We start from the raw sequence: 21,728 nt of genomic DNA, 5'->3' as shown, positions 1-21,728 counted from the left end.
CCACTTTTCCTGGTCTCTTTTGTACGATGTGCTGTGAGCTCCTGGATGGTAGAAAATGGAGTATTTGAAGTTCACTAGTTTTTATTGCAGTCCTGAAAATTATTTCTTAAGTACTCACTATATTTATTAAGTCCCTGCTATGTTCTAGGCACTGCAATAGATGCGGGCTGGGTACACATGATGACTAAATGTGGTTTCTGCCCTAAAGAAACTTACCGTTTAATGGGGAAGGCAGACTTATCAACAGATAATTTCAATATGATTTGGTAGCTGCTGAGATAAAGCACGCATAGGATGCTACAGAACCCAAGAAGCAGCCTCCGGATCAGCTTGGAGGATGATATACAAACTATCTTGGAGGATGAACAGGCACAAGATAGGTAAAGCTGGGAAGCATGTGTCAGGAAAAGGGAAAGGCATGAGCAGTATCACAGAATCATGAAACAATTTGGCATACATTTGAAGGAACATGACGCAGTCACAAATTATTAGAACATAAACTTTGAAGGAAGCTGTAAGGCAGGCAAGAGCTAGTTTGCAGTGGGTAATATGCCACAGGAAGGGAATCTGAACTTTATTTCGCAGGCAACAAAAAGTGAATCAAGTAACCAAATGAAAAAGTCAAAGGAGAAGTTCGAAGTAGGCAAGGAGCATCAGTTTGTCTTTCTGATGAGTCGCTAGCACGGAGCAGCAAGCACGGAGGGGGCTGGCTGGTCAGCAGAGCACCACAGAAATCTGGTTGATAGCTAATGACTGAACGAATGAATGAGTGAATACAATGTCTCATACGTCCTGAAATAATTTTTTATCTTTAGTAAATGGAACTATAGTTCCTTTAGTTCACAATTGAGCCATTGTGTAATCATTTTTTGTCTCCAAAGTCTAACAAAATTAAATTTTACTTGACCCTTAATGATATTTTAAAAACACATTTCCATGTATCAGTGTGGCACATATTCCTGCTATTTTAACAACTATGTGGGATTTCACTGTATTAGTACAGTGCTAAATAAGTAACACTTTGGCTATTTTCAAATTTTCATAGTGAAGATTTTTGTAAAGATTACTTCTTCCCCACCTAAGTGTTTTCTAAATACTTAGATTCTGCTTCATGAGTGGTCAAAGGAAATAGATTACATACAAGGAGATCAGTTAGAAAGCAAGAGAAAATGCATTTTAATGAGTAAATAATTCTGTGTTACTTATAGAAATATGTGGTTGGCCATAAAACTATTTAAGGCATTAACCTTATATATTTTTTCTTTAAAACTGTATTTTGGACAGTGATAAGTTTTTGTTGGTTACCACATACAAGGTCTGTTCAGAAAAGTCCAGCCACTGTTAACATAACAAGAACAGTCTGTGCAGCATTGCTGTTACCTGGCAGCCAAGGAGAGTGGACTGGAATGTGCATGTGCGAACAATGATGACTTCACTGTACTAGTCAGTGGGGGAGGTAGATGACACTGAGTAGGCACATGTACTGTGTGGCTGTCACATTCAAAATGACTGAGTGGGTACAGCATTGAATCTGCATCAAATTTGCATTAGGCTTAAACATCTCTCCATGGAAACTATTCATATTCAGATGATTCAGAAATCTTTCGGGGATGATACAATGAGTGCAGCACAAATAAAAGTGTGGCACAAATGCTTCAAAGATGGTCAAGAATCTATTGAAAGTGATCCAAGTTCTGGAAGGCCTGCAACAAGCAGGACACCTGAGAATGTTGAATGTGTACAGGCTGCAATCAACAAAAGATTGGTGACTGACAGTGTGAGAACTAGAAGCTGATCTGGGAATTCCAGAAACTACTGTGTCAAGATTTTGGCTTGGGATCTTGGCATGAAACATGTCCTGGCAAAATTCGTTTCATGGCTTCTTTTACCAGAGCAGAAGGAACATCATGCTACAGTTGCTAGTGACTTGATTCAAACCACTACCAATGAACCAGATTTCCTTAAGCTTTAAGGGGACTTGGGCATCATCATCTTTTGTATAATGTTTCTTGTATCTTCTGTTTTTTTTTAATAAGTGTCTCTATTTTTCATGTCACATGGCTGGATTCCTCTTGAACAGATCTTCATATATTTGTTCCATACTTCTTTAATGCCTCCACATTTTTAAACAAATACTTCCGGTCAAAAAGAATTTCTGCTCCTCCATTTTGTCCTTAACAAAAATGTACATTTCTTCAATAGTATTACTTCTCATTTTGAAACAAATGTTCTGATTTGTTTTTTTCTAAATAAATATACTTGATATTTTAGAGCAATGTTAGGTTCACAGCAAAACTGAGTGGAAAGTGCAGAGCGCTTCCTGTCCCCACACATGCACAACCTTCCACTAACATCGAGTGCCAGAGTGAGTGGTGTGTTTGTTATCAATGAACCTGCACTGACGTCATTATCTCCATAGTCCATAGTTTCCATTAGGGTTTGTACTTGGTGTCGTACAGATCCTGGGTTTTGATGAATGTATGACATGTATCCACCATTATAATATCATACACAGTACTTTCACGATCTTGACTGTCTGTGCTCCACCTATTCACCCCACCCGTACTTCCTATTTTATTCTAATGCATCTGGCAATCACAATATAAAAGGTAAGGTATGGATCTAAGTCAGTTCTTCTCCATACAGATACCCAACTGTTACAACCACATTTGTTTTCACAGATAACCTCTTACCCATCATGTTTCCCAGGCTTGTCATATATTGAGTACTCATAATTAAATTTTGGGAATAAATGTTTTCTAACATTGGTTATTTTTTCTGTATTGAAATATATATATATATATATATATATATATATATATATTTATAATTATTTTTATCCTCATTTGAGGACATTTTTTCACTGCTTTTAGAAAGAGGGGAAGGGAGGGAGAGAGAAAGAGAGCAAAACACAGATGTGAGGGAGAAAAAGCAATCTGTTGCCTCTTGCATATGGCCTGACTGGGGACCGAACCCATAATCCAGGCATGTGCCCTGACCAGGAATTGAACTTGCAACCTTTTGGTTTACAGTACGATTCTCCAACCAACTGAGCCATGCTGGCCAGGGCCGAATTATATTTGTTTGTCACCAACTGTAGATTTCAGGGACAGCTTTCAGTTCTGTATTTTAAATGGGGTTTCCCCATGTGTAGGCAGGGTTTTATGTGGCTGAATATGAATGCAGATGTATTATCTATTCTTGCCTGTGTTCTAGTGTGGACTCAGTCCTTTAATGAATGAATGAACCTTATGAAAACATCTTCCATAACTGGTAGCTTATTATAATTCTCAGTTACAACTCAAGTTTAGATCACTTGAGTTCACCAGTCTTAATGTTTCTAACAGATAATTATGTATCATCCAACCCATTTCCTACAAAGAAAAGTTCTTGCATAACAGTAACTTTTAAATCCAATCTATTTGATGAGGCCTTGGTCTAAAGTAAATCTAACAATAATTCAACAAGTTTTTAAGGAGCACCTATTATACATGTAAGGCACTATGTGGACACAAAGATCAAAAAGCTAGTTTATGCTCTCCAGCATTCACAAGCTAGCAGAACAACATTAAGTTTTAACTGTTTAATGTATTGTTAGTTCCATAACGTAGTCACATTTCCTTGTTAATTAATGAATTATTGAAAACACTATTGAATAAAACACTTTTTTAATGATTAGAATTGCCATAGTCATCACATACTTAATAGTTACATAGACTAAGATTCTTATTTTGACTTTTTATTTTTAATTATCTTTCAAAATTGAACATTCATATTCTCTGTGACCAAGTACTATCACTCCTAGATATATATATATCCAAGACAAACTGTAGCATATAAGTACAAGGAAATACACAGGAGAAAGTACGCCGCAGTAATGCTCCTCAGCGGAAAAGCTGGAACCACGCAGCTGTGCATCCACAGCCATTTGTTTCAAGGAGTTCTGCTACAAAGGGAAGGAAGAAAATGGAGCAGCAGTGGGGGCTGAGAATTTCTGTTTAAGGTAGGAAAAAAATCGCATGTCTGTATGCTAAAGAATAGATTCCATAGAAAGGAAAGGGGTGTGGGCACCGAGAACTGTTGGAGAACCTGACTTCTCTGACACTTAGCCTGCACTTGTTTCCTAGTTCTGAAGGGTGTACTCCAGCTTTAAGTTTTACCTGGCCTTCACTTGTTTACTTAAACTGCTGAATCAAATGGAGCACATCAGCTAACTGCCCAAAGGATATCTGTACTTATTGTAACTCCTATTGAAAATTGACTGGTCCACGTTCCATATCACCATAGAAATAAGATCCAATTTACTCTATGCCTCCATTAAAAAATTATGATATGGCAGCCAAAATGGATTAACTAGAGTTAGGTGCAAAAAACATGGATGAATCTTAGCAACAAAATGTTGAGGGGAAAAGGGCAAGTTGAAGACTACAAGTAGTATATCATTTTAAAAATGTTTAAATACCAGCAAAATGAAACCATACATTGCTTTGACATACTATATATGTGATAATGAATGCAAAAGTGCAAAATTCGACAAGGATTACCTGTGGGAGAACAGGAAGACAAGGAGACGGAAACACATCTGAGTCACTGGTGATCTAGCTCAGTGGTTCTCAAACCTTGATGTGCATCGGAATCACCTGGGGAGCTCATTAAAACCTAGATTTTAAAAAACTGGGTCCCACCCCACAAGATGATTCAGTAGGGGTGTGTGTGTGTGTTGGGGTGGCTAAGTGCGCATTTCTGACCAGGTCCCGAGTGTTGCAAATGCTGCTCTTCTGGGACCACACTTAAGAGAACCATTTCTAGTTCTCAGGTTGAGCTGTGAGTTCACAGGTGTTCCATTCTATTTTATTGTTAAATGATTATGAAATGATTGTAGTATTAAAAAAAAAAGATGGATAGTCATAGCCCAAAGACGAGAGCACGCCCTGAAGAAACGATTACTATTAACCCAATTCTGGGCTCTGAAGCATCTCCCCCGGGAGAGCTCGAGTTCTGCCAATAAACGCAAACTTGAAAATAACTGCTCTAAGAACTCCAAGACCATTAAAAAGTTACTATACTTTGTGAAAAAATTGTAAAATTGACTATGTGCATAGTGACATCATATTACATTCCACTTCTCTGGATCTAAATATTCTTTGGCAAAGACTTGGCACAGTACAAACGCACTTTTGTTGATTTTACAAATATTGAGCGTGTTTAAAGAATTCCCTTACTTTTTCCGTTCTTTTCCTTCCCTCAGGTGCCCTAGGTAATTATTTTTTTTCTTCCTTTCTCCCGGGCCCCTTTCACATTGTGTCCATTAGGTCCCGAGATCAAATTTAGATGACGTTTCAGAGCCCTATGACGACCAGCGACTCTGGAGAGGGCATTACTGTGTCCTGCTCTGTGCCAGCTACTGACTGGTGTTTGAGAAGTGCCCGAATACAAAATTCTTGCCCTCAAACAGCTTAGTTTAGAGAGGAAAACAGATCTGTAAATATAAAACTACAACCTAAAGCAGATCACACAGGATACTATGGCAAAATAAAGATTTACCGGCTTTCATAATCTAACCTGAAACTAGTTCCTCTAAGCTATAGCTCCTTTACTCGCTTCCGCAAATCACCACCGCAGTGTCCGTAGTCCGAGACGCGCGGAGGGCGAGGGTGGGGCCGCGGCCCGGAGGGGGCGGGCGCACGCTCCGTCGGGACTCCATTGGCTTCCCGGCCGGAAGCGGCGGAGAGGCCCGGGTGCGCCTGCGCGCTTCACACGTGCTTCCAGAACGCCCCTCCGCCAGTTCGGCCGGGTCGGCGTTATGCTGCGAATTTCTGCCTTGCGGCTGGTAGGACGTGCGCTGGCCAGTAGGCTCTCGCTCCCGGACTGCTTCAGCTCGCGCCTGTACAGTTCGGACCCTCTCGGTGCCCGCGACGATGCCCATGGTGCGCGCGCCTACTTCACGACACCCATTTTCTATGTGAACGCGGCCCCGCATATTGGACACCTGTACTCGGCGCTTCTGGCAGACGCTCTGTGCCGCCACCGTCGCCTCCGAGTTCCCACCGCCGTCGCCACGCGATTCTCCACCGGTACAGATGAGCACGGCCTGAAGATTCAGCAGGCAGCCACCGCTGCGGGCCTGGCCCCGACTGAGCTGTGCGACCGAGTCTCGGCTCAGTTCCAGCAGCTTTTCCGGGACGCTGGTATCTCCTCCACCGACTTCATCCGCACCACCGAGGCCCGGCACCGGAGGGCGGTGCAGCACTTCTGGGGAGTGCTGGAGGCTCGGGGTCTGCTCTACAAGGGGCTCTATGAAGGCTGGTACTGTGCCAACGACGAGTGCTTCCTGCCTGAGACGAAGGTCAGCCAGCAGCCAGGCCCATCAGGGGATTCGGGTCCTGTATCTCTTGAAAGCGGGCATCCCGTCTCCTGGACCAAGGAAGAAAATTACATTTTCAAGCTTTCCCATTTCCGAGAGCCGCTCCAGCGGTGGCTGCGGGACAACCCTCAGGTGATTACCCCCGAGCCATTCCATTACACAGTCCTTCAGTGGCTGGAGGAGGAGCTGCCAGATCTGTCAGTCTCTCGCAGGAGTAGCCACTTGCACTGGGGCATTCCTGTGCCCGGGGACGATTCGCAGACCATCTATGTGTGGCTGGATGCCTTGGTCAACTACCTTACTGTAATTGGCTACCCAGATGCTGAGTTCAAGTCATGGTGGCCGACCACCTCTCATATCATAGGCAAGGACATTCTCAAATTCCATGCTATTTATTGGCCTGCCCTCCTCTTAGGGGCTGGCATGAGCCCACCACACCGCATCTATGTCCACTCTCACTGGACAGTCTGTGGCCAAAAGATGTCTAAGAGCTTGGGCAACGTGGTGGATCCCAGAACTTGCCTTGACCGCTATACTGTAGATGGCTTCCGCTACTTTCTCCTTCGTCAGGGTGTCCCCAACTGGGACTGTGATTACTATGATGAAAAGGTGGTTAAGTTGCTAGACTCTGAGCTGGCAGATGCTTTGGGTGGTCTCTTGAACCGATGCACTGCCAGTAAAATAAATCCTTCAGGGACCTATCCGGCCTTCTGTACTACCTGCTTTCCCAGTGAGCCAGGGTTGGCGGGGCCATCAGTTCGTGCTCAGGCAGAGGACTATGCTCTGGTGAATGCAGTGGCCACTTTGCCCAAGCAGGTAGCAGACCACTATGCTAACTTTCAGATCTATAAGGCTCTGGAGGCAGTGTCCAGCTGTGTCCGGCAAACTAATGGCTTTGTGCAAAGGCATGCACCATGGAAGTTGAACTGGGAGAGCCCAGTGGATGCTCCCTGGCTGGGTACTGTGCTTCATGTGGCCTTGGAATGTTTGCGAGTCTTTGGAACTTTGCTCCAGCCTGTCACCCCAAGCCTAGCTGACAAGCTGCTGTCCAGGTTGGGGGTCTCTGCCGCAGAGAGAGGCCTGGGAGAACTCTATTTCTTGCCTCGATTCTATGGTCATCCTTGCCCTTTTGAAGGGAGGAGACTGGGACCTGAAACTGGGCTCTTGTTTCCACGACTGGACCAGTCCAGGGCATGGTTGGTGAAGGCCCATAGGACCTAAAAACTCAGTTCTTAGTGGTTTATGGCATGTGGTAAAAAAGCAAATTTGTTATTTTCTTATTTTGCATTTTAAGGAAAGTTATATTAATGTTTCTAAAGTGTTGCATCTAATGAGCACATAAGCAATGACCCTTTGAAAAGAGGTTTACAACCTTTTCAGGTGCCTACCCCTACCTCTTCAGTTCTCTGTGCCCATAACCACTGTCCGTTGCACACCTGTGTCCCTAAGATGTCTCTAGGGAAAAGATGGGTAGCAGGCAAACTTGCTGATACTATTGCTTCTTGTTGTGCCTCCTTCCCGACCACAGTTAGGTTATTTGCTCAGACTACCTCTGATGGCTTGTTTTCCACTGGCCTGTCATCTGCTGGGCAAATTAGAATGGGGGATTGGAGGCCCCTTACCTCAACTTTTAGCTCTACTTTGTTATATATGTTGATTCTCCTGTTAAGAAGAGATTCTCATATTAAACCTTTAAAAATCAGTGTCTTAGACTAGATTTTTGACCATGTTTTTATTTTCAGTTCTTACAACCATGATTTCCTATACTTTGTTAGTTAATACTAAGTCCAGGTTGTGCTTTGTAATATTACACTTCAACCAGTAGATGGCTCTAGTCTCACATACTAACATTGAGGTTTTAGAATCTTTAGAATACATTTGTTTTCTGCTTTCTAATTTTGCAGAATTTAAAGAAAACTTTTATTCCTTTTCTTAAAATGAGGGATAACTGCAACCACTGCTGTTTTACATAAAACAATGAAAAAAGACCAGGGTCCTTAGTTCATTTCAGACTACTGAAACGGCATTTAATTAAATGTTTAAAAAGCCAGTAAGTAAATGTATCAAGTTTGTTTGAGCTGTCTATGATAAGTTACGAAGCTCTTGGTATGTTAAAAATTTAAAACTTTAGTAACATATAGAGGTATGATTAAAATCTAAATTGTTCAAAAGGGCAGTATTTCCTTTATATTTCTTAATTGTTATTCATGTACATAATTTACTTCACATTATTTCTTTCGGTCAATCAGGATCTATAGTACAATATATAAATCATAGAATAGTTATAAATGTTAGTACATTTACTTTTAAGTAAGTTTTACTGATTGTTTCTTTTGCTCTTTTAACCTAAATTACGAAAGTTTAAAATTTGTAAGTACCTTATTCAGATATGTACTGTTGCATCTGTTGAAGGTAAATGTGAAGGGTGAAATGACTGATGTTCCAAGAAATCTCAGACTGGATTTAGGGACCTCTTCAAGGCTCCATAGGGGAACACCACAGAGAAGATGTTAAGGTATCAATTTATACAATGATTACAACACAGTAAGCCAACATTATAGCTCAGGTGATTGATTGAATGGCTAGGCTAAAGTTTAAAATGAGAACTTGCCTTGAAATACCCATTCTGAGCATGGGAGCATGCAGAGAGGCTTCACGAAATTATTATGCTGCTAGTTCCCCCCAAGCTTATTCTGTGTGCTATTAAATAGTTCCTGTTTCTGTTGAGAGATTTCAGTTTGCTTGGAAACACTGCTTAAAAAAGAATGCTTCAAGCCATTCTAAAGGTGGAAGGACTATTTCTACAGATGTTCCTTCAGACACTCCTTATACTTTATAATGGAGTCTTGGGCTTTTGCTGGGATTTTTAGGGCAGATTCACTGGGCCCAGGATGGAGTATAGTATCTCCTAGGGCTGGAAAGAGTAGCATAGTGAAAGACATGGGGTGTATTTACAAGGAGGAAGCAAAGCAGACTTGGAAAACCAGTGTAATGATAACCTCTGCCTTGAAGTGCCCTTTAAGCAGTCTTACAGTTCCTGTCGTGAATGGAGAGACAGTGTCTTCCACTTGACTGAGCTTTCCTATGGCCTAGTGCTGGTCAGTACACAGGGCCTTGGCTTGCTGGGTGTTCTTGGAGTTCCTTTTGTGCTGTCTGTCATTTATGCAGGCATTTAATTGGCTACCAGAATATTTGTGGTACTGGACAGCACAAGCAAATAGGGTATTCAAAGAGGAGAGGGCATAATTATTACAGAAGACGATATTTTGAGTGAAGAGGTGTGGTAAGTTGCAACTGACCTATTCTTACCTCCTCTGTAGGAGGTAAGCAAATGTCCTTTGGGTACTCGATGTATTCAGTTTGACCTAGCACTTTAAGAATGTCAAGTGGTGGGTAGGTGAAACTTAAAATTGGAGGGCATGCACTTCCAAGAGAGGGTATCCTATTGGCTTTTGAGAATAGATGATAAACTTGTAGGCATCTAAGATTCCCCCTACTTCACAACTGTTAATCCCTCATCTGATATCTTTGGATCCCATGACCAGAAAGGAGGTTTTTCCCAAATATGACCCCTGAGGCTCTCAAATTTTCATTTTAGGTTATTCTTGGAGGCAGTGTTGTAGGAGGTTATGACAGACTACTGATCGGGTGTTTACAGGATGTCACATTATAGTAATAACAAGCTGTCAACTCAGTCAATTACAGTTTTGTCTATGAAGTCATGCAGGAAGTTGTGGGCAATGTATACGAGGTCTGTCCAGAAAAAGTCCAGCCATTGTTAATATAACGAGAATGGTTTGTGCTACATCGATGTAACCTGGCAGCCAAGTAGTGTGGACTGGAATGCTCATGCATGAACAATGATGGCTTCACTGTACTAGTCAGTGAGGACGTGTACTGTGTGGCTGCTCAAAATGACTGAGCGAGTGGAGCAATGAATCTGCATCAAATTTTGCGTTAAGCTTGAACATTCCTCCACAGAAACTATCGGCTGATTCAGAAGGCCACAGCTATGGGCAACTGGTGACTTGGCAGCTTTATCACGACAACATGCCAGCTCATGCATCCTGTCTCATGCAGTTTTTTTTCCGAAACATCAAATCACTTGGGTGGCTCACCCCTGCCCTCTGTACAGCCCAGATTTGGCACCCTGCAACTTCTGGCTTTTCCCAAAACAAAAATCACCTTTGAAATGGAATAGATTTCAGACTGTGGATAAGATTCAGGAAAAGACAATGGGATACCTAATGGTGATTGGGAAAATCATGTGAGGTCCAAGGTGCATACTTTGAAGAGGACTGAGGTGTCATTGTCCTATGTACAATGTTGCTTGTAGCTTGTATTTTCTTCATTAAATGTCTATTTTTCATATTACATGGCTGAATACCTTCTGGACAGACCTTGTAGGTTAACTGGACCATTCTATATTAGAGGCTGTTCCACAAGTGAACTCATAGATTAGGCATCTTGGAAGTCAGAAGACCTGTGGCTGTAGAGAAGTCAAGAATAGGCAGGAACAAGAAATAGATACAGTCTCTGATTTCACGGAAATCTCAGTTATTCTGGAAGTAGCCTTTATCATTTTCTTTCCTCTCTTTAAAAAAAAATCTCCAACCAGGGACATGCTTATTGATTTCAAAGGGAGAGAAACATTAATTGGTTGCCTCTTGTACATGCCCTGACCTGGGACTGAATGTACAACCTAGGTATGTACCCTGACTGGGAATCAAACCCATGACCTTTTGGTTTATGGGACGATGTTCCAACCAACTGAGCCACACCAGCCAGGGCCTCACCATTTTTATTAAGGAGTGTGTGACCGTAGGGCCTGAGAAGAGCCTGATAAATTGTCTATTAAGTTGAAGTACTCAAGAAGGCCTAGGATGAAACATGGACTCTGATGTAGGTTTTTTTTTTTTTTTTTTCAGTTGTACCGGTGATTGGGACATAGGTCCTTAGATTTGGGAAGTTCTAAAACTGAAGTAAAGCCAGTAGCTGATCAGGTTGTGGAACTCCACCTAGAATGACTTATAAAGTAACTTGGGCTGCATGTCGCGGCACCAGGCATTCAACAGATTCCTCCTTGGGCATTACGGTAGAGATAGTTTTCTGGAACTGTGCCCAACCCCTAGTGAATATAGTTGCAGTGTTGGCCTGCATTAGTATGATCTTGAGTTATGGGGCAGGCCATGCCTCTTGACTAAGATTTGATCCATAAAGCTGCTTATGATAACTTACAATCGCCTCCTGGAGACAGTGTCTCCACAGTTCTACCAGATACAGAACAACTGTTGTTGGTGAGGTCTGGGGTGCTGTAAAACTTGGTGGGTCATTGCCCTTTTTCCAGAGTGAATAGTATCAGTGGACCTCAAAGGGTGTGGATATACAGCCATGTATCTATTTTTGCAACAAAGGGTAACTAGTTCATAGAGCTTGTGGGGTGGGGAGCTAGAGTACAGGTTAGGGGGATCAGTGCTAGAAAGTTTTTTGAGTCCCCTGCAAAACTAAGATGGCATAAAATGTCATTTCAGCACAACACAGCTAGCCTTGCCCCTTTTACAGAAACTTGGGATAGGATTGGTTAACTTTTATCAATAGTAACACCAAATTTGGAGGTTAATATTGCTTGAAGGGCCAGAACAGTAACAACCAAGTTAATTAAGGTTGATTAGTAAGGATTTTAACTTTTCAGAGTGTCTTATTCTTTTCTGAGACCAAGGACAGAAGCTCAGCCTAAGGTGCTTTCCTCTTTATAGCACTAACCCATTTGGAGGTGAAACTGGCTCTTCCTTCACGTTTAGGTCGTTCTAGATTACCCAGTACAGATCCTCTGAATTAAGGAAACCATCTAATGGAAATCTTTGACCATCTTTAAAATACCTGCTTAAGATGATATCACATCAATCAGTTTCTACTTACATTTTCATGATGAGGAGAGGGAATTGGGAAGAGCTGACCTCCACAAAGATCTTCCAGTGCCTTAACAATTAGAAATAATGTACTCTCTACTGTGTCTCTGGAGGTTCAGCCATACTTGAATCTTTACCAAGGCAAGGCTATGGTATAGAAGTTTCATCCTTGGCCTATGAGCTGAATTTAACCCCCATTAGTTTATTGACACAGTTGAAGTCACCATGGATTTTACAGTCCACCAAAACTCCTCACTTAAGAACAAGATGTCAGCATATTTCAGGAAAGTGTGCCATCTGCAAAAATAAAATTACAGCTCCAAGGAGAGATGGGTGGGACCTGCCTTCAAGTCTTTAAGAATTTTGGGATGAAATGTCTGCAGAAGGCCTGGAAGAGTCGCTGAGTACACTGGAGGGACAGCCCTAGGAAAAACTGTGGAAGTGGATAATGCCACCTTTCCTAGTGCACAGTGTGGTGAAAACATTACTAACCTCCTCAATACTGTACTATTCCTAAGGCATGTACTCCCATTTGTTGACAGTCACTGGTTTGTGGGATTTAACATAAAGATGAACCTTTAAAAACTAATTTATGATTGACTGTTATAGATTGGAATCATTGTTCTGTTCTCTTAATCCAACACATTCAATTAAAAAATGACCAATTATGCATTTTTTCCCAATTAAAATATTTTAAAAGGGGTAATATCTTTTACTTTGGAACACACTGAATAAGATTGTTTCAATATTCTGGTTTCCTTTGAACTAGACTAGAAGCACCTATTGGTTAAGAAGCTGTAAATAATAAAGATATAAAGTTAACAAGCATGTTATATATTTTAGGTTAATCACTAAATAATACAGATAGAATGTATTCTTTCAAGCCATATGAAAAGAAATCTTAAAACTCAATCCAACAGAAGACAGAAGAAAAGAGCAAATAAAAATGAAAAAAATTTGGTAAAAGAAAACCTATGATAAGATGGCAGAAATACAAGTATATCAGTTACTGTAATAAAATAAAACATCATAGGATCAACCTCTGTCAAAAAACAGCAGTGTTCAAGCTTAAATTTAAAAGGTTGGCTATATGTAATTAAAAGGTATGTACCTAAACACAACAAAGTAGGACATGAAGAACACTAGGCAAATATAAACCAAAAGCAAGTTCTATAATATTAATAGTAGACAATCTATAATGAAAGGAAAAATCATTACTAAAGATACAGTGAGACAATATAAAAATAATAGCAACAAATTATAAGAATTATGAACTTGTATGATCTAATAACAGCTTCAAAATGTGAAAAGCTAAAGCTAAAATTGAAAATGATAAATGTTTGTCTACAAAAAAACCCTCCCAAAACAAACAAAACCCACCCCCAAAACTGCCTTACAAGAGTTCAGAGAAACCATGCAGTGAGAAAGTAAAACTTATGCTAGATACTAGTACTTCAGTTTTTTTTTTTAAAGATTTTATTTATTTGTCTTTAGAGGGGAAAGGAAGGAGAGAAGGAGAGAAGTATCAATGTATGGTTGCCTCTCGTGAGTCCCGTGCCGGGAACTGGCCTGCAACCCAGGCATGTGCCCTGACTGGGAATTGAACCTTGATTGTGTGGTTCGCAGGCCTGTGGTCAATCCACTGAGCTATGCCAGCCAGGGCTAGTACTTCAGTCTTTAATGCTCATTACCAAGTGGATCATCATTGCTACGTGTGAAAAATAAGTTTTATAGCAGGTATTTGTGACTAAAACTTTATGCCTCTGTGAAAATAATAACTTTTTGAATAGAAATATCAGCAAATCTTCTACCACTTCAGTAAATCCTCTCTATGGATTATTAAAAAGGGAGAAGTCCCCGGCTTTAAGTTTGCCAAATTTTAAAATTGTTAGTTCAGTGATAAGTGAAGGTGAAGGGAGAGAACCAAAAGTTCTGTTCCCTTTAACTCTGTTAAGTATTGGTTCTTCTTTTTAACTGATGAAAAATGGAGTCCCAGGGAGATTAAGTAACTTGGCTAAGGTTATACAGTTTGTAAAACAGGAGAGCCTAGACTCACGCTTGTCCTGATGCCAGAGCTTCAGCACCATCTTAGCACCGAAACCACAATCAGTCAGTGAGGATACAAACTGAAGGCACTGTATTGTGGGGAGGAGAAAGTGGTATAATCAGGTCCACAGACCTGAAAGTGAAAGAATCTTTAATTGAAATACATTAATGAGTATTTCATGATGAGGAATTGGTTCTTGATAGATAGATTATGAAACAAATGGCTGCCAAAATAGAAACGTGGAAAACATTTTGTACCTTTATCATAAAATAAATATTTCTCTTTTGCTTTCAATAGCTTCCTTTATTATCCTAAACCTGCTTATGTCTGCTGGTATAAATTTAAAAAATAGTAACTCTATAGTCTCTATTTTTCTTTTTCCTTAAGATTATATTGTTTGTCATTTGCAGAACTGTGTTCCTAATTCTTGACTCCAAAAGTTCTCCTCTAAGTGAAAGTATGTTAACATATTCATGAAGCTAAGTGTTTTGAGTTAACATTTTACTAATTGATACTTAAAACACACATTTATCTCTATACATGAAAACATATCAATATTCAAAAGTTTTATTTGAATTAACTATTATAGCAACAAGGCCAGAGAATTTTATTAGAGGTTATAAACACTGAAACTTTTCTCATACATACAGTTTTAATACAAAGGAATTTACTAAGAGACTCATCTATTTACTAACAATTTAAATTCTGTGAATTTATTGAACATTTATTACTGTATTCTTATGACATATTTCCCAACAAGCTTGCAGAAACCAGTAAACTTTTGGACCCCAGTTATTACTAAAGCAAATACCACTCCATTAGCTAAAATGCCACATACTGAATAATTCCTAGTAAAATATAATCTCATATATGACAATCAAAACCTGTGGGAAGTTCTAACATCCCACAGTTAGAGACTTTATTATGACTTGCATAAAGAATACTCCATCATATTTTACATGTTGAATGTAATTCATATTACATATGAAATATAGCTATTATGTTGGACATGGACTACACCTTGAAGTGTGATAAAACCTATGTATATATAAAACTTAGCTATCATCTAAATTGTATTTTAAAAAGTGTATTAGAAGGTATTAAACTCCTTGCTAATTTGGAAGGCCAAGAACACCTATATCTAGTCTATGTTTTAAATAATTTCATCAGAACTCTTTAAATTCAAGTTACACAGTCCCATAGTTAAGCAGGCATGGTGGACAATTTTTCAGAATTTTCTGCATGGCAGACTGACTTACTAATAAACTCAACACTGATGTATGTATGATAAATAATATGACATTTTTTATTACCTTCAAAAATCATTAAGTAAATGAATTTATAAAGGCTTTCATAAAGCAAAGAATCTTCAATCCTGGTAAACTGAAATTACTGCATTCATTTTATATTTAAATTTCTATAAAACTTATGGAAACTCCCTACATTTTTAGAAAGCAAAACTTTTTGGCCTTGAGTTTAGTTTCATTTATAACTCATTACAGGAATGCATTTGCACAATGTGTAAGCCTATTTTGGTATTATAGAAGAAAATTTTAAGTAGTAAAGTAAAGGGAATTATTGAAAATATGTGTGGTTAATTGCATTTTCACACCATTTCAGGATTTGGAAGGAATATTTTTTGCTAAATATAAAGCAAATATTTTTAACATTCATTATGACATTTTCTGACCTAGTATAAAAATTGTTAGTAATCTTCAAAGTGTAAGTTTTTTTCTTATTAAAATGGTGTTCACATTAGGTAAACCTCTAGAAAGTAGTTAATTCATAACAAATTTTAAACAAAACATTTTTGGATGTAACTGATGTCATTACATTAGTTTTCTAGCCAAAGGAGGGAATATAGCACTTCTTTGTTTTTCCATAATCCATGAAACCATCTAAAAGTGGAGCTATCAGTTCTGGGGCACAAAAATGAATGTAAATGTATGACTGTGGCCAAAAGCATAAAAATTTGAAAGTCAACCCTGATCTCAGACGGAAAACAAGGGAAAAATGGTGAAAACTTATTACTTAACATCAGGAGTAGTGACAAGGGCTCTAGTCAAGTTAAACCAAGTTATCAAAACTCATCATTGACATGTTTGTAGAGGTAGGTGTTTTTAAAAATACTCAATACATGAGGGTAGGTAAGTCTGAACTCAGAAGGGTTGTAAACAAGTCATTCTCTGAAGACACACACATAGCTAGGGCATAGGCATAAAAATCCATTTGGTAAACATAGGATTGTTGCTGAGTTTATTGTCATTTTTCCTTTGGCATAGACATTAGGATATTTCATGTATTATTTTAATTGAAAACTGTTCTCACAAACAGTTGGGTTTAGCCTGAATAAAATAATCTCCCAAACTCAGACCTGCATAGAAGATAAAAAGGAATACTGACAGTGTACTGAATCTGACATGATATATGTAGTGGCATGATATATCATAGTGAATACACATGATATATGTATTCATACTTACTAAGATGCTGTTAAGAACCCTTGTATGAATGACAAAAGAGGGCCAGAAATAGTGTTAAGTTTCTCCACAGTAACTGGTATAAAAGAAATGGTCATAATATGACATATTTCCATGTATTATACACATAAATTATTTTAAAATGTATTAATGTCTGTCAAAATTTCTAATGTAAACCTAGAGCTTATAAAAATATTTAATATAGGTAAAATTTACATAAACCTAAATACAGTGAAACCAAAATAATGTAGAAGCTAGAATCTTTTATATATTATCTCCCTAATGAGATAGTGTTTTTCTGAATTTTCCATGTTAAACAAATGGCCTGCTGCTATGTATATTCTGTATATGCCATGGCGATGTCTACATGTATGAAACACCTGGAATAAAACGGAAAAATCCAACACCAAAGGTGTTTTTAAGTGGTGGTTTTTGACATTATCATGTTGATGATGATGTCATCATCTAGATGATGACTGAGTTTTTCTAACTTTATCAAAATGCTTGTTTTATAGCTACTCTTCGTTTTACTTGTTACAGATGACACGTCTGTTACTTAAGAGCGTGTGAGTGAAGGAAACCGTGATCTCATCCTCCATCTCCAATGTTCTGCCTACTGAGGTTTCTTTAATTCTCTTTAAAAAGGTGGAAACATTTCATTTTAAGCACACCCAAATCCTCGTATTTGTTACCAAATCACACGTGGGGCTAGTTGTTTTCTGATATTGGATAAAATATTTATCCAAGAATCTACTTAACAGAATCAATAGAGGAAGGTGGAGTAAAGACTGAATCCTCTGCTTTGAAATCTTTTCTAGGATGAAAGTGTGGGCTTCGGGAATATCGAGGCTTCAAGCCTACGGATGAAGGTTGAGAAAAGCTTCTTCTCACAGAATGTAACCTTGGTTCCTATTAAGAGATTTAAAAAAAATTAGGGTTTTAATACATTTTAAATGGCTATTATTTTATAATTACTTAAGGGAAATATTTTAAGAAAAATGTTAACTGGGCCTGGATTCTGAGGAGACAAGATATGGTTCAGGAAATTCCCATTAGGAAGAGTGGGTTACCTTATAACCTGCTGCTGAATAGGGAGGCACTCTTGGCCTATGAAAAGACTCACTAAAAAGGATCTGAGAATAGCCATATCTAAAGGTATTTCCAAATTAGAAGGCTACACTTCCTTTGTGCTATATCTCAGACTTTTGGTAAAGATTTCTTAAAAAGATTAATGTACTTAGTGATACATAAAATTAGAGTCAGATCCTATCATTGAGAAAGCAACTATCCAGGGAAAAACAGGGAATTATTAATAAACTTTCATGTTAATAGAGTAATATTTTATTCTGTTGTTAAGTAAAACATCTGTTCCAACAAACGATGTTCACTTGATCCACTGCTAAGTATAAGGATTGCTGGAGATACAGCTTTGCTCAAGACACTCAAATAGGAATATTTCAGCTAAGGCGTTTATAATGACTAAATGCTCCAGAGCATCAGTGCTTAGCCAAATGCTTTTGCCTGAAAACTCATCATTTGCTTTACCTGCTTTAAATGATTTGAGCTTCAGTGTTGTGATTCAAGAAAAATGTAAATATCATGGAGCCTGAGTTTATTTTATAAAGTTGAATAGAACTCTGGAAGAAGTACATAAGCCAAATCAACTGCCTTGCCTGAATGTGACAACAGAAATTTAATTCCAGGTGTTCTAGTAGTTATAAAAACTAGCAACCTACATATAATTAGGAACCAAACATCCAAGACAAAAAGCAAAGTTTCTTTAAATAGGGATGTTTGATAATATAACATTGTATTTTCCATGATGTGGGCACATGTAATGCTCTGTTGATCTACCAAGACTCTAAGCATGTCTACTAACAATGAAACAACTTGCCAATGCTAGAATAGGTAACTTATCAGGAGTAATTCATAAAGACAATGAATAATTTTTAAGGGACTATTAGACTTCAATGCTTCTAGGATTAAAAAATGTTTTTAATAGTGCAATTATGCTGAGTTTATTCGTATCACTTCAGCATACTTTGTGAAGTTACAAAACAGTCTTCTAACCAGAAAAGAAACATTTATGAATTACTGTAAAATAAAGATAATGATCAAAATCAGTATTTAAGAAAATTCACTTCAATGACATAAACTATCTTTAACCTTAGGCACTGTTGCAATTTTTGAGCTAAGGAGCTTTCAGTAGGCAATTATCTTAATAATCCACTTATCTTAAAGTCATATGCATTTTGTTAGCATAAAGAGTGGCATGAGTTTGGTACTTGTTATTAGGATCTTTTAAAAAAACAACCTAAATTATAATAACTCTTTCCAAATATAGCAGACACTACATGGAGGGTTTATACAAAGCCTGATAAATAAATATTCCAGTTATTTGCAAGAAGAATGGGAAGAAAGAAAAGCAACCAAAAGTTCACTTGCTTTTCTTGGTGGACTTTATGCTTTCAAAACACGGAAATGTGTTATGTTCCCAAAATATAAAGAGGAGATGACATGACTGATGGCTAGCTGTCTTTTGCTATCAGAAGGATTAATGTTTTTTTTTTTCCTGGATTGCTTAGAAGGCCTTACCTTGTTTGCCTTCTTGTATTTCCTAGAATGCCGAGCTGTATAACAGTTTTAGAGAAAAAAATTTTTTTTAAGTTTTTTTAAAATTTGTTTTAAGATTTTATTTATTTATCTTTAGAGAGGAAGGGAAGGAGAGAAGGAGAGAAACATCAATGTATGGTTGCCTCTGGTGTGTCCCCTGCTGGGAACTGGCCTGCAACCCAGGCATGTGCCCTGACTGGGAATCAAACCACGATCGTGTGGTTTGCAGGCCCGTGCTCAATCCACTGAGCTACACCAGCCAGGGCAGTTTTAGAGAAAATTTTTGATTAACAATCTAAACCAAATTATAGAATAATTCTATTTCCACTATTTTGGTTAGGAAACTTAAGTTATTTGATAAAAACATGATTAAACAGTTTCATGTTTATCACAATTTATTTATTTTAGAATTAAAATAATTTCTGATCCAAATTCCCAGAAGTTTAAGGGATTAGAATAGACATTTTATTTGTATCTAAGATTTACTTTGTATAAGATTTAATTTTAGTGATCCAACAAAAGATAACTCTTGGATGGGACAAAAATTATTTCTGAGAAGTGTTGTGTTCTCTAAGGATCGCCCCCCTCTCACTCCTCTGTACTCCTCTCCCTAACTCCCCAGAATCATTTGTTTCCTTACAGGTGACAATTCATTAGTAATTAGAAGTTCTGGGTCTTACCACTTAATAGTTACATCATCTTGGGCAATCTCTTAACTTTTCTAAGTCTCACTTCACTTATACAAAGTTGCCTGATTGTCTCACAAAAATATTAAGTGGATAAAATGAGAATGTATCTAAAGTGCTTATAAATTATAAGGTGCTATATAAATAGAATAATATAGTAAGCAAAAATGTGTTATTCTAAGTATGACTTTATAATAGATTATCATTATAAAAAAAGTTAATAGAATTTTTATAAGGAATATTGTCATGGATTTTAAACAGTCTTTAGTAACTTAACCAAAAGTGTTCTTTATAACTACTTAGTAATTATATAGCAAATGTAGTTACACTTAAATATAATTAATATTTAGGACTAATATATTAATATCATTTCACAGTTGTAGACTAGTTCTTAAGTTATGATTCTATGATTTCAAACTTATAACATAGAGAAACAGGCTTATACCTAACCATAATTCCATTTATAGTGCTCTGTCAGTGGATAAACCAGAAACTATAGAATTTCAAGGGTTACAGTAACAGAAGAGTTCAGGCTCTCAGACTATCTAAGAGTTCAGACTATTTCTTATGGCTTAATCCCTTTTCAGTCTATACTTTTTGACTTCAGTATAATGTTACATTCATTTTGTAATATACTAATAGGGTAACCTACATCCCAATTTCCCTGTGTAGGTTTCTGCCTATTGTATTGTTAGTTTTATTTTGAAAAACTTTTTGAAGAGAATGATTTTATAGGTTCATTAATATGATAAACTTCTGAGAATGTAATTATCTCTTAGAAAAGATGTAGTTACATTCTTACCCATGAACCTATTCAGATGCACCCTAATATAAACTTGTCTTACTATAATAGAGCAAAGTACTTTATTAACAATAGAGGACTTCCGGCCAAGATGGAGGTGTAGGTGTAACTGGTATAAAATTTAGGAACAATGAATATTTAGAAACAAAAACACAGCCAAAGCAGACAGAAAATTGAACTGTACGGAAGTCTGACAACAACGGACCATTTAGCCAGACTGGTAAGAGGGGTGAAGTCGGCGGCTGGTGGAGAGGGGTCATGGCAAGAAAAATCGACTGGACCAACCCAGGCCATGCAGGTGGCAGTTTGCAGATCCCAGGCACAGGGTAGCAATGGGTGGACCCAGTGAGGGTGCAGGGCAGCTGGCTGACCACAGTCACATATTCACACTCAGATAAACCAGGCAAAAACGGTCAGTGAGACAGACCACACAACCCAGGGCCCCAGTGACAGGAATTAAAGGCTAAAAGCACCAATTGGAAAAACTTTCGGGCATTGAGGTGCGGGGAGAGGCTCCCAGCCTCACAGGAGAGTTTGTTGGAGAGACCCACAGGGTCCTAGAACGTATACAAGCCCACCCACCTGGGAACCAGCACTAGAAGGGCCCAATTGGCTTGTGGGAAGTGGCAGAAGGTACCAAAATCCGAGAGAGAGTGGAAAAAATGTCATTGCTCTTTCTCTGACCCCGCCCCCAGTCACAACCCAGTGACTGGATTGACCCGCCCTGGTGAACACCTAAGCTTTTGCCCCTAATACATAATAGGTCTCAAGCAGAAGAACAGCTCAAAGCCCCAGAGTCAATACTTCTAAGCGACAAAGAGATAGCC

The 21,728-nt window shown here is 38.5% G+C and overlaps 1 protein-coding gene and 1 long non-coding RNA gene across 2 annotated transcripts; one reads left to right on the top strand and one right to left on the bottom strand.

The window, feature by feature from the left end:
• The first annotated feature begins 5,738 nt into the window (after positions 1-5,738).
• On the top strand, positions 5,739-8,066 carry MARS2 (methionyl-tRNA synthetase 2, mitochondrial). The gene has a single exon (XM_037043688.1). The coding sequence runs from the start codon at positions 5,804-5,806 to the stop codon at positions 7,583-7,585; it is 1,782 nt and encodes a 593-aa protein (XP_036899583.1). The 5' UTR covers positions 5,739-5,803; the 3' UTR covers positions 7,586-8,066.
• A 1,520-nt stretch (positions 8,067-9,586) lies between these two features.
• LOC118985271 (uncharacterized) lies at positions 9,587-21,090 on the bottom strand. Its single transcript, XR_005066085.1, has 3 exons — positions 21,081-21,090; positions 10,848-10,853; positions 9,587-9,668 (listed from the first exon to the last, which is right to left on the bottom strand). It is a non-coding gene; the product is annotated as an uncharacterized LOC118985271 (long non-coding RNA).
• Positions 21,091-21,728: the final 638 nt, after the last annotated feature.

Source organism: Sturnira hondurensis, unplaced genomic scaffold, assembly GCF_014824575.4.
Source record: "Sturnira hondurensis isolate 20B ecotype Veracruz unplaced genomic scaffold, ASM1482457v3 Scaffold0004136, whole genome shotgun sequence".
Lineage (NCBI taxonomy): Eukaryota > Metazoa > Chordata > Mammalia > Chiroptera > Phyllostomidae > Sturnira > Sturnira hondurensis.
The sequence above is the reverse complement of the archived record's forward strand: the minus strand, read 5'-3'. Positions and strand labels throughout refer to the sequence as shown.

Excerpts from the sequence above, each read along its gene's own strand:
- MARS2 (XM_037043688.1), top strand. The coding sequence starts at position 5,804 with ATGCTGCGAATTTCTGCCTTGCGGCTGGTAGGACGTGCGCTGGCCAGT.